This window comes from Diabrotica virgifera, chromosome 4, assembly GCF_917563875.1.
Source record: "Diabrotica virgifera virgifera chromosome 4, PGI_DIABVI_V3a".
NCBI classification, from domain to species: Eukaryota; Metazoa; Arthropoda; class Insecta; order Coleoptera; family Chrysomelidae; genus Diabrotica; species Diabrotica virgifera.
In genome coordinates, this window is record NC_065446.1 from 58,355,762 (window position 1) to 58,369,066 (window position 13,305).

Consider the following 13,305-nt stretch of genomic DNA (forward strand, 5'->3'; position numbering starts at 1 on the left):
ATCTTATCTTGGACTTGGACACATATTTAGACACAACAGGTGTAACTTCCTTCAGATTATTGTAGAAGGGAAAACAGAAAGCAGACGCGGCCCGGGTAGACGACAAATGACCTGGCTGCGCAACATCAAGGAATGGACAGGATTAGACTTTCAAAGTTTAATAAGAAAAGCCCAAAATAGAGACCAAGACTTGTAACGGGTAGTTCTTTTAAGGACGACAGACTCAGTAAAACACAAGTTAAAAATAAAGCAAATATATTAAACATAATTATATACAGTTTAAAACAAATAAAATAAAATATAATTCCATCTTCTGCAAAGGAAAACAATATTAAACTTTATACAGCCATTCGATCATATCAGCAACATTAAAATAATACGATAAACCATATATACAATAACAATATTGCTACGTTAAATCAACATAGCCTGAAGACCGCATTTCACTACAATGCAGTCACTCGCTCCTTGCTACTACCGCCTACTGCGATAACGATTGCGGCAAGACTCCACGTCACTACGGTGGCGTCTACCTAGGCATAGTCCCACCGCACAAACGGTGCATCTTTGCCAAGCCAGCTAAAGCTCGTTCAATACGCGAGCATCAGCTTTTGAGCCATAGTTAGTTCAATACGCTAACCATGACTGATTTTTCTCATTCTCCTAGCTCGCCTTAAATATGCTCTCGATGCCCTCTCCTTCGGTTTCCCCCAGCGGTGCTATGTAGAAGGAATGCGCAAACACGGTCACTCCATCGGTTGTCTCTGGTAATAGCAGCTCATCGCTTGCCGAGGTATCATATCGTTACACCCCCTTCTCTTTGGAAAACAAAAAAAATGTAGCATACATTTTTTTTGTGCCGTGTGTGCAACACGGCTTGGACTCATCATCGGTGTGGTCTTTGTCGGTTCTTCCTTATTTCGTAAACTGGTCCTGGATGGCTGTCAAGAAGATGCTTCCCTCTGTAGATCTTGGGCATGGTCCCCTCATATCCATTGGGGCAGTGTGCCAAGGCTTTTCTACAGCAAATGGTCACATTCTTCCTGCTGGCTGCATCTGCGACGGTTTACTCTTAAGGCATGTACTTTATGTCGGTTTTCTTTTCACAAACTGGTCTGGGATGATTGTCAAGAAGATGTTTCCTTCTGTAGATCTTGCTCGTGGTCCCCTCAAATCCATTGGGACAGTTTGTCAAGGTTTTTCTACAGCAAATGGTCACATTTTTCTTGCTGGTTTCATCTTCGACGGTTCCATCAACAATGTCGTCTTTTTCGGTGATTCGTAAATTGGTCTCGGATGACTGGTTAGAAGGTGCTTCCTTCTGTAGATCTTGGGCGTGATCCCCTCAACTCCATTGGGACAGTATGCCAAGGCTTTTCTACAGCGAACGGTCGCATCCCTTTCTGCACGTTGCATCGGCGACGTTTATTTTCGGATCATTCTCGATTTGGTTCATTTTCGGTTCCTTAATAATCTGAAAACAAACAAGCTTAATCATCTTTGAACGGGTTTTATTTATATATCCACGACGTGGACCTGTTACTGAGTCTGTGTCTTTATCTGTCGGCATTTTTGGTATTTTCCGGGTGTCGAATAACGACGTTTACTTGCGTATATTTCTAATTTTTGCTCGGGCGCCATTTGTAACGGGTAGTTCTTTTAAGGACGACAGACTCAGTAAAACACAAGTTAAAAATAAAGCAAATATATTAAAGATAATTATATACAGTTTAAAACAAATAAGATAAAATATAATTCCATCTTCTGCAAAGGAAAAACAATATTAAACTTTATTACAGCCATTCGATCATATCAGCAACATTAAAATAATACGATAAACCATATATACAATAACAATATTGCTACGTTAAATCAACATAGCCTGAAGACCGCATTTCACTACAGTGCAGTCACTCGCTCCTTGCTACTACCGCCTACTGCGATAACGATTGCGGCAAGACTCCACGTCACTACGGTGGCGTCTACCTAGGCATAGTCCCACCTCACAAACGGTGCATCTTTGCCAAGCCAGCTAAAGATCGTTCAATACACGAGAATCAGCTGTTGAGCCATAGTTAGTTCAATACGCTAAGCTAACCATGACTGATTTTCTCATTCTCCTAGCTCGCCTTAAATATGCTCTCGATGCCCTCTCCTTCGGTTTCCCCCAGCGGTGCTATGTAGAAGGAATGCGCAAACACGGACACTCCATCGGTCGTCTCTGGTAATAGCAGCTCATCGCTTGCCGAGGTATCATATCGTTACAGACTTTGCAGAAATCATCGCCAACCTTCGCTAAGAAGACGGCACCTAAAGAAGAAGATAGTGTTTATTGAGTTAAACTTGAATAAAAGTGTGTCTTAATTTTTCTTAGATTCTTCTATTTTAATTATTAAAGCAGCAAATTGTTTTTTAGGGGTAAAATAGGATTTAGACATGGAAGGCATGCTTGGGAAGTAATTTGGGAAGGCCCTTTAGGAACAGTGGCAGTTATCGGCATTGCTACAAAAGATGCTCCTCTTCAATGCCATGGTTATGTTGCTTTGCTAGGTTCCGATGATCAAAGTTGGGGATGGAATTTAGTGGATAATCATTTATTGCATAATGGTGACGCCCAAGGGAACTATCCAATGTTAAACAATGCTCCAAAATACCAGGTATAACCATATTTTTATAACTACATATTAACCTATCTTAAAACTCAATATAACAATGCATTTTTGTAAAAGTACACCATGAAACGGCCGTTTTGAAACTATCCTCAGCATTGCACTGACCTCCAAGATGCCTTTTAAGAAGAAAAATTATATGTTTACTCATAATCCATGCTTTTTAGTTTTTTTTTTTGAAAAATGGTTTTGGCAGAGCCAATTAGCCAGACTTGTTTGTGATTGATTGCAGATTCATAGTCATAAATTTCTTATTTCATAACATAAGTACATACCACAATATTATTTTTATAGATGCATGGTAAATTGTGTTGTTTTTTATTTTGTTTTTTTAAATTATTTTATTCTGTTTTTTTAATATATATTTTAATTTGTGCGAAACACTTTTTTACTTTTATTTTATTCTGTTTTTTTAATATATATTTTAATTTGTGCGAAACACTTTTTTACTTCTTTTTTTATTTTTCTATTCTTTTTTATTTTTGTTTCTATTTTTTTGAATTGCACCAAACCATGTGGTTTTACTTAGTACCATTATATGAACTTTAAGTCAATCTATCTCATGAAATACATTATTGATTTTCCTTCTCCGAATATATATTTTACATTCCATGTCATGAGGATTTCATATAGCGACTACCTTGGAGGCTTCGTGGTTTATTTGAGAATTGCCTCCCCTACCGGATCTTGGTGATTGTTGATTAATATATCTATCTGTAAGCAAGGTTCCTACAGCCTCTGCCGCTTCTCGCATTTCGACCGCCATCGTTTTCTGTCCATCCATTCGTCTTCTCTATCTTTCATGATGTGCCGTACATTTTCTTCCCAGGCAACTGAAGGTCTTCCCCTTCTTCTTCTTTGGTGTGGTATGTAACTCAAAGCTTTCTTTGGCCATCTATCTTCATTCATTCGTTTCACGTGACCATACCACACTAGTTGTCTAGTTTCAATTCTATCTACACTGGAATATACAGTATGTGTCCTCCTTCTAATATCTTTATTCCTGATGTGATCTTTTTTAGATCTACCACACGCTCTCCTTAGATAATCCATTTCGACTACTTCTATTCTTTTTCTATCTTTTTTTGTCATCTGCCAAACGTCTGCCCCATAAGTCATAATAGGCTCTACCAAGGTACGATAGATTGTCAATTTCGTTTTTTGTCTTATATCTTTAGACCACAGTAGAGAGCTTAGAATGTTTACCGCTTTTTTGCCCTGCTGCGTTCTCTTTTCGATGTCTCTTTTGGTAGTGCCTTCTTTAGATATTATAGATCCGAGATATTTATATTAATTACATCTTTTTGTGGTTCTAATTTCTAACTCTGGATCTTCTTCATCATCCCCTATTTTAAGATACTCTGTCTTTGACCTATTCATATTGAGGCCCCATTTTTCATATTCATTCTTTAGTTTTCTAAACATGTAGTCCATGTCTTCAAAAAACAAAGTTGTTAGACTGCATTTACCACTGCCTATGTCTATTCCCATTCCGGATACTTGTTTCCTCCACTGCTCTAGCGATGATTGAATATATATTTTAAATAAAGTCGGAGACAGACAACATCCTTGTTTAAGCCCCTTTGGTATAGGGAATGATTCAGATATAAAGTTTCCTTCTTTAACGACACTTCTTGCATTTTTGTATATATTTGCGATAGCATCCACATACTCTCTTCTGAGACCTACCTTCGTCAATGTTTGAAACAGTTTTTTCAAAGGTACCGTATCGTATGCCTTCTCCAAATCTACAAACAATAGGTGGGTAGATAGATTCCTTGCCTTCCGTTTTTCTATTACCTGCTGCAGAACGAATATATTATCAGTGCACGATCTTCCTGCACGAAATCCATTTTGTTCTTCCATGTCTTCGTATTCTGATTCTATTCTTTTTTTATTATTCGACCGTACAACCTCCCTACTGAGCTGGTAACAGTTATTCCTCTATAATTAGAGCATATGCGTTTATCTACTTTCTTGTATACTGAGCTGATGTATCCAACATTCCAATCATCAGGGATATTTTGTCCTTTTAAGCATTTATTAAATAGTTGAACCAACATCTCATGTAATATGTTTGGTCCGTACTTTACCAACTCAATTGGGATGTCTCCAGGTCCTGCTGCTTTACCGTTTTTAGATCTTTTGAGGGCCTCGCTTAACTCTCCTCGCTTAACTCTCCTCGCTTAACACTAATGTGATTAATATATATTATGTTAAAATATCATTTACCATAGCCATAATAATCGAAAAAAGATATCCATACTTTAATGTAGTGGTTTCTTCTTGCCTTCTACATCCAAGATGATGCTGAATCTGTTGGTCGGTAAGTGGAGGATTGCTTATACCAACAATCACTTGGTTCTTATATACATCTGCTCTCCACTGCTATCCCAGCAAGGATGCTGTCCCTTCGGACAGCATTCAGATTCGGATTTTCCCCTTGAGATTAAGACCTTTCAGCGTTTTGTAATCTCTTCAGACCTGCAGAAGACTAGCAAATTGCAGGTTACAGCAAATACAGTGGCTCTTCAGCACCCAAAACATAAAATTGATTGTACATCACTCAATTCTATATGATTCTTTTTTGCGTTCACTAAATATAAATTTCAGATTCAACTTCTGCTTCTTTCAGTACCTTGTCCGATTATCGAACATGGTTCATCATACCTTGCCGATCATATTGACAATAATAACTTTGTCTACGGCAGTTCGAAACAGATTTACGGCAGTCTCTTGATACCACTCCCGGAGATTTCGGAGTCATGATGTTCTTCTTCGGCCTGGGCATCTTCTTCCGGCGATTTTGCCCTGTATGATGACGTGTAGAAGGTTATACCTCTCTTTGATGTCTCATTACATGGCCCAAATATTGTAACTTTTGTATCGAGTTTTTATTGTTTTTGTGATTTCTGTGCACTTTTTTATTCGGTGTAAAACTATTTCATTTTTATGCCAATTTTTTCATCAGTGTCTCTGTAAGGCAGGCCGAACATCAAAGAAACATGAAACGTAAAACATTAAACATAAAACGTGAAACACGTTTCATGAAAATAAAACAATGCTAAACAAATAAGCAGGCCGCACATCAAAGAAACATGAAACGTAAATTACGTTTTATGGAAATAAACCACTGCTAAACAAGTATATGGCCGGCCATTTATGAAACTCTCCGAAAATAAAAATGTGTCATGAGCATGAATCACACTCGTTTCATTGGTAGGCGGACTTTGAGATTTGTTTAGCAGTGTTTTCTTTTCATGAAACATGTTTTTCGTTTTATGTTTCATGTTTTTCGTTTCATGTTTCTTTGGTGTGTAGAAGTACGCATACCAATGAAACGAGTGTGATTCGTGCGTGTAAAACATTTTTATCTTTCGAAGGCGCACACCAAAGAAACATGAAACGTGAAACACGTTTCATGGAAATAAAACAGTGCTAAACTAATAGACGTCCGCATATCTATGAAACGAGTGTGATTCATGCCCATGAAACATTTTTATCTTCTTCAAACGTATTTCATCATTTTCATGAAATAGGACGTGTTCTATTTTTCGATATCAGTTTCATTGTTTTGAATAATTAATTACGTGCGTAAAATAAATGCCGACCAAGAATTTAAGCCAAGCCGCACACCAAAGAAACATGAAACGAAAAACATGAAACATGAAACGAAAAACATGTTTCATGAAACTAAAACACTGCTAAATAAATCTCAAAGTCCGCCTACCAATGAAACGAGTGTGATTCATGCTCATGACACATTTTTATTTTCGGAGAGTTTCATAAATGGCCGGACGTATATTTGTTTACCAGTGGTTTATTTCCATGAAACGTAATTTACGTTTCATGTTTCTTTGATGTGCGGTCGGGCTAATATTGCATTGGTTTCTGTGGTATAGCTAGTGTGACCAACTCCAATTCCGTCGAATTCGGGACAAAGCTAAAAAAAATACCTAAAATCCGGGACATTCCCATGAAAATCGGGCCATTTTTTTTAAATATAGAACTTTAATCGTTTTATTAATTATTTATCATTTTTATGTTGAAAAAAAAATTTTTTTTATGGGATGGGTTGTAATGAAAATCCCACTTTTGTTAGTTTTTGACGTTTCGGATTCCAATCCGGAAATCGTTCTCAAAGAAGGAAAAATTAGAAAATCAACTGATGTTGGACTTCAATGTAAATAGAACCTTAGGTTAATATAAAAATATAATTATCATAATTACATTGTCATGTTTTTAAATTGTCTTTTCAGATGACGATAATTAAACTACAGAAACGGAAAAAATCCAGAGTTTGAGTTTTCGTACAACTATAATACCACGAAATAAAATGAGTTTTTGATGTGGTATTACATAGTTTCACTTTACACTAGACTACTAGACAGATAGTTTAGGTCGACTATTAGAAATTGTCGACTTTTTTTCGTCCAACCAATTCAGTTTGATGTAAATTCTTAAAAGAATAACCTGTTCAAAATTTGAAAATAGAATTTTACCAAACCGTTGAAAATTCGGATGACCCGGAAGCCTTGTCCGGGACGCCGGGACACGACTTCGTAATTCGGGCCATGTCCCGGATTTTTCGGGCTAGTTGGTCACACTAGGTATAGCAGAACGAAGATTTGTACAATTATAACCTGGAGTGGTACTCGAATAGACAATAACAAGAAAATATCGTTTTTTTAAACCAGGACCGACAATAAAACAATGTAAATGTTTGAATACTCATTCTATAAAATTATTGAAATTTAGCAAGATGATTATTTAATTCGTTTTCAACCAAATATTATGTACTATGGTTATGACTTTTGGACAGTAATAAAAGAGTTTCCACAACAGCAACGACCTCGTCATTATCACTTTCTATTATTTACTATACAAATTTTATTGTTGTTTCTTTGATTAGTATATTATTGTAGACAACAGAGGTTAAACTTCGCAAACTCGACACAAGTCCGGTTTTACTTTTTTCTGGCATTTCAAGGGGTGCTTATTATGAGACTAACATTTTCTTAAAAGATTTGCCCCGGAACACCCATTTTCATTCCTTTAAAGGGGTAGGGAAAAATCCTACTCCATCAGTAGGGTTTTTTATAAATATATGTTATGGTTATTGCAACATCCCTGCGGAAACTACCCTTATCCCTGAAAATAAGTTTGGCGAGCATGTTTTTACGATTTTTTCATTACCTATACATTTTTTTAAAACAGCGCTTATACAGAATTAAAGACCACTATTTGCTCTACAAATAAGGTCCTATGCATTTTTTCGTATAAGCAACCGTTACGGCACAGTCGCGCCGCAAACGTCAGATGCTTTGGCGGGCTCCAGTTTTTGTTTTTTTTTCGTCACCTATTCATTTTATTAATAACATACTTCTGACAAATAAAAGGACACACTGTCTGCTACATATTATGACCTATACATATTTTACTTTCTTTGCACCCTAAAGCCACAGTGGTGGCCCATTTTTGCATATTTTCTTGATTAATTTTCCTTTTTTTGTGGGGTGGTTTCGGGGAAAATATGGGGGTGAATTATACAAATTTCTAAATAACACTTGTACATGGGTAATCGCTGAAAGTTTTTTTACGCTAGCATAAGCGGTCCAGAAAAGGGACTTTTTAAAATTTAACATCCTGTAATTAAAAAATGGACAATGCCCTTAAATGAAACCTATACCAAAAAATCAGACATTTATTTGTGATTATTTGTCGCTGGGTTGCTTCTTGTTTCCCATTACGGTTAGGGAAAAATAATTTTTTTAAAACATCTTTTTTAAAACCTTGTCAACTTTGGGGCGCCACCTCCGCTAAACGGTGTGTGATAGATATATGCTGTCGCGGAATAAATTGTAGGAAATATAGTCCTCTTCATATTTCTATTAAGGAATTTTTTGCAATAACGTACAGGAAGGGCTACGTTTTGCAAAAACCACAAACTACCCCCTTTAAAGGGATGAAAATGGGTGTTCCGGGGCGAAATCTTTTAAGCAAAAGCTAGTCTCATTAAAAGCACCCCTTGATATACTAAGAAAAAAATAAAACCAGTGTTGTGTCGAGTTTGCGAAGTTCAACCTCTGTTTCCTACACTATATAACATGAAACGGTTTCGTTCTTCACAATTTATTTGTTTCATGTTTCACGTTTCTTTAATATTAAAAAGCAATTAAAGAGCGGCGCCGACACCAACGACCACGTCACTATCCATTGCCGACTATACAAATTTTATTTTTGTTTCGTCGATTAGCATATCACATGAAACGGTTACTTTTTTTACAATTTATTTGTTTCATGTTTCACGTTTAATGTTTCACGTTTCATATTTCTTTGATGTGCGGTCTGCCTAAGGGACCAGGTTTTCATGCCATACAGCAATGTAGCAGCATATTAATCTGATTTTAAGGTTTAATGTAATATCTCTATTAATGAGACTTTTCTTTAGCTTATAAATGGCAGCTCTGGCTTTTTCGATGCATATTCTTATTTCTTTGTTTATATCCTAGTTATCGTTAACGTTGGCGACCAAATAAGTGATATTGTGGACTCTCTCTAACTTTATTCGTTACGCTCTGATGTTCATTGGTTTGTAACTCAGTTTTTGCTGACAACCATAAGCTTTGTCTTAGAAGTACTAAGTTTTAGCCCATATTCATCACATGTTTCGGTTATCCTGTTTATAAGTCATTGCAACTCTTTTTCAGTGGAAGCAATGAGCACCGTGTCGTCTGCGTATCTGAGATTCAACGTCTCGAGTTATCCCGTCATTTTGGAGCTACTGCGTGTAGAATTTTTTCAAAAACAAATATATATTCTCAAAGACAAATATTTGTTTTTGAATAAGTATATGTTAAATAGTAACTATAGCATAGTAAATTTTACTGATATTTTTCTTTAAATATTTGTAGGTTGGTGAACGAATCAGGGTGATTCTTGATTGTGATGACAATACCCTATCTTTTGAAAAGAATTATGAATTTTTAGGTGTAGCTTTTAGGGGTAAGTACTACATATTTTAAAATGAATATTGAATATAAAGGTTTGTAATAAATAGAGCACATCTACAATAAGCCCATTGGCTTTAGTACAAATGGTTTCGAATGGTACGAATAAAGCTTGTTTATTTATAAATGCTATTTACAGTCCGTTTAATACTTAACGTTGCACGTCAAATCAAATATATCACTTAATTGCACGTAATGCAAACGTGGATTAAGCAACAAAACAAATTAATATTCAATGTAAATAAATAAAAACTTCAGAAATAGAGAACAAGAATTAAGTTATAATCTTACGTTAAAGTAAATAATAAAAACAATAAATATAATAAAACAAATACACTTATAGTAAAGAATAAAAACAAATATGAAGTGTCATCAATTTATGCTAAAATGTCACCTTCGATCGATTACAGTACAGTGTGTTCCGAACAAATGTGCTTCATAAAAACATATTATTGTGTATTTCTTAGTTTACATTAATAGAAATCTTCAAATATTAGTTCTACGCGTATATAGTAAACTATCTCTAGTGCCTGTAATTCCAGTGTACTCGGCAAAATGATTCTAAAAAAGAACACACCTACCGCCTAAATATTTCGTGTTGGTATCATGTGACGTCACGGGCTATGACGCGGATGACGTGCAACGGTAAGTATATTAGACGGAGTATATACAACAATTAGTTTGGGCACATGTATCATTTATGAATTATTTGCTTTACAATTTCCATATTTTTGGTACTTAGCGTTATATGTCTTTTATAAACCAATACCGTTTCTAGGTGAGAGAGTGCTCCTGTTCTCCTAATGTCGATGCCATTACTTTCTTTCCATATCCAAAACACCAACAACTATATTTCCAATCATTTGCCCTGTCATTTGCTAAAATTAGATCTTCACGTGTGCTGATCTCTCTCTAGTCCAGAAAGCCCCTGCGCATCCGTTAGAAAAAATATTCCGATTCGGATGTTTTGCACAATCTTACTCAAAAAGGACCCCTTTTAACAAATTTTCATGTTGCCAGGTCCAAAAGTGGGTCAACATTTTTTTAAACGTTTTTTTTTGTTTTTCTCCTAAAATTATTTTTTTTGCATTGAACAAAGTTTTTTTAGGTTTTTTGGATCATTTCAAACAGAAAAAGTCTTTAGTGACTTTTCTCTACAGTTGATAGTTTTTGACATATAAGCGATTAAAAATTTAAAAATTGCGAAATCAGCCATTTTTAACCCTCAGAGACTATGTGACAAACTGAAAATTTCGATGTTGCCAAGGTAAGAAGATATTTTTTGAACATCGATTGATGAAATCCCGAAGAGTTTTTTGCAATACAGTATCGAAAACCCCTTTGTTTTTTAATTGCCAATCAAGCGGGCGCTTGATTGGCAACCGTTGCATGTATATATAACATGCGTAAATATATGTGCGGAAAAATATTTCGATCCAATTTTTTTTCACCATCTTGCTTGAAAATATCCCCTCTTAACAAATTTGTATGTTGCCAGGATCAAAAAGTCAAAAAATTTTAAACGTATGTTTTTGGTTTTTCCCTAAAACCAATTTTTTGCATCGGATTTTACAAATTTTTTAAAGTTTTTTGGATACTTCCAAAAAGAAAAGACCTTCAGTGACTTTCCTGTAAATGTGATAGTTTTCGAGATATAAGCGATTGAAATTTTAAATATTGCAAAATCGGCTACTTTTAACCCTCAAAAACTATGTGAAACACCAAAAATTTCAATGATACCGAGGTACGTAGATATTCTAAGAATATCGATTGATGAAATCCCGAAGAGCAATCCCGATGCAATACAATATCGAAAACCCCTTTGTTTTTTAATTGCTAATCAAGCGGGAGCGACACTATTTTCAACCGTTGCATGTGTACCTATATTATGTAATCGGAGAACATTTTAAGTTTAAAAAAATCGTGTAAAATTTTTCTTGACACATTTTTGACCCTGGCAACATGCAAATTTGTTAATAGGGAACCTTTTTAAGCAAGATGGTGAAAAAAAAAATTGAATCAGAATATTTTTCCGCACATATATTTACGCATATTACATACAATTTTGTGTACATGCCACGGTTAAAAATAGTATAGCGACCGCTTGAGTAGCAATTAAAAAACAAAGGGGTTTTCGATATTGTATTGCAAAAAGCTCTTCGAGACTACTTCATCGATCGATATTCTTAGAATATCTACGTACCTTGGTATCATTGAAATTTTCGGTGTTTACATAGTTTTGAGGGTTAAAAATGGCCGATTTTGCAATTTTTAAATTTTCAATCGCTTATATCTCGAAAACTATCACATTTACAGAAAAGTCACTTTAGATATTTTCTATTTGGAATGATCCAGAAAATCCTAAAAAAAATTATTGGATGCAAAAAAATAGTTTTAGGAAAAAACAAAAAACAAACGTTTAAAAAATTTTTTGACTTTTTGATCCTGGCAACATACAAATTTCTCAATAGAGGATATTTTCAAGCAAGATGGTGAAAAAAAATTGAATCGAAATATTTTTCCGCACATATATTTAAGCATGTTACATATACATGCAACGGTTGCCAATCAAGCGCCCGCTTGATTGGCAATTAAAAAACAAAGGAGTTTTTTGATATTGTATTGCAAAAAACTCTTCAGGATTTCATCAATCTATGTTCAAAGAATATCTTCTTACCTTGGCAACATCGAAATTTTCAGTTTTCACATAGTTTCTGATTGTTAAAAATGAAGAATGTGTGTGTACTTTGTACGCACGTAAGAAGTTATACTTCTATTATATAATTATATGATTATAAACGAAATTAATATACTTTTTATTTATATTTTATTTAAATATTAAATTAATTTATACTTACTACTTCTCAAACATTTTTATTAAAAGAGTGCCAAAAATTAAAATAATAAAAAAATAAAACATACACAAACACATTAAAAATGCCACAAATGATTTCTGAACATTAATTGTCGGAAAAATTTTTAACTAAATACGTATTTTCTAAAAATAAAATTATATAATAAATATACTTACAATCATAAAATGTATAAAAAAAATAAAAAAATAAAAGTTTCTATTGGGATTCGAACCAACTTACCACGCGGCTGGTATTTGCGTTGTATTGGGATTCATTCGCATTAAAACTTCGCCACAGAGACAGCTTGTCATTATGTGCGAAGATCGTCTAACTAAACAGATTAACCTTTTGACATTTTTAACTTATGTAAATCAAATTATTTTGATTTTGAATTGAAATGATTTAGAATTGAAAAAATACAACAAAACATAGAGTAAGAAAACAATATATTAGGTGAATATTGATAGAAATTTTTATGGTAGTCAAATTATGTAAATAAAAGTATTACATACTACTTATGTATTTTGGTAGGTTCAAGGTAGGTATCGGAGCCCGTATAACGACTAATAAATTTCGCAATCACTTGCGTCGTGCAAAGTGGCTATGTTCAAATATCATAACAAAATTTGATCAACTATTTATAAAACACTTACCAGTGAAAGATTCTTTAGCTTTGAATAAGCGAGATCTGCGGCACTCATACTAGTCACAGTTTGATGAGCTTTCACATTGGCATGCAACAATCATCTCTTCTATGTAAATAAGTCCAAA

General features: G+C 34.6%; 2 protein-coding genes across 2 annotated transcripts in view; one reads left to right on the forward strand and one right to left on the reverse strand.

Annotated features, from left to right (window-relative positions):
- LOC114332274 (transcription factor Dp-1) overlaps positions 1–13,305 on the reverse strand; it is a 487,697-nt gene that overhangs the window by 99,145 nt on the left and 375,247 nt on the right. The window lies entirely within an intron of this gene.
- Positions 1–13,305, forward strand: part of LOC114332273 (F-box/SPRY domain-containing protein 1) — a 31,219-nt gene that overhangs the window by 12,861 nt on the left and 5,053 nt on the right. Inside the window, exons 2-3 of the mRNA XM_028282046.2 lie at positions 2,417–2,657; positions 9,584–9,674. Coding sequence (XP_028137847.1) covers positions 2,417–2,657; positions 9,584–9,674 — 332 coding nt within the window. The remainder of the gene's footprint in view (positions 1–2,416; positions 2,658–9,583; positions 9,675–13,305) is intronic.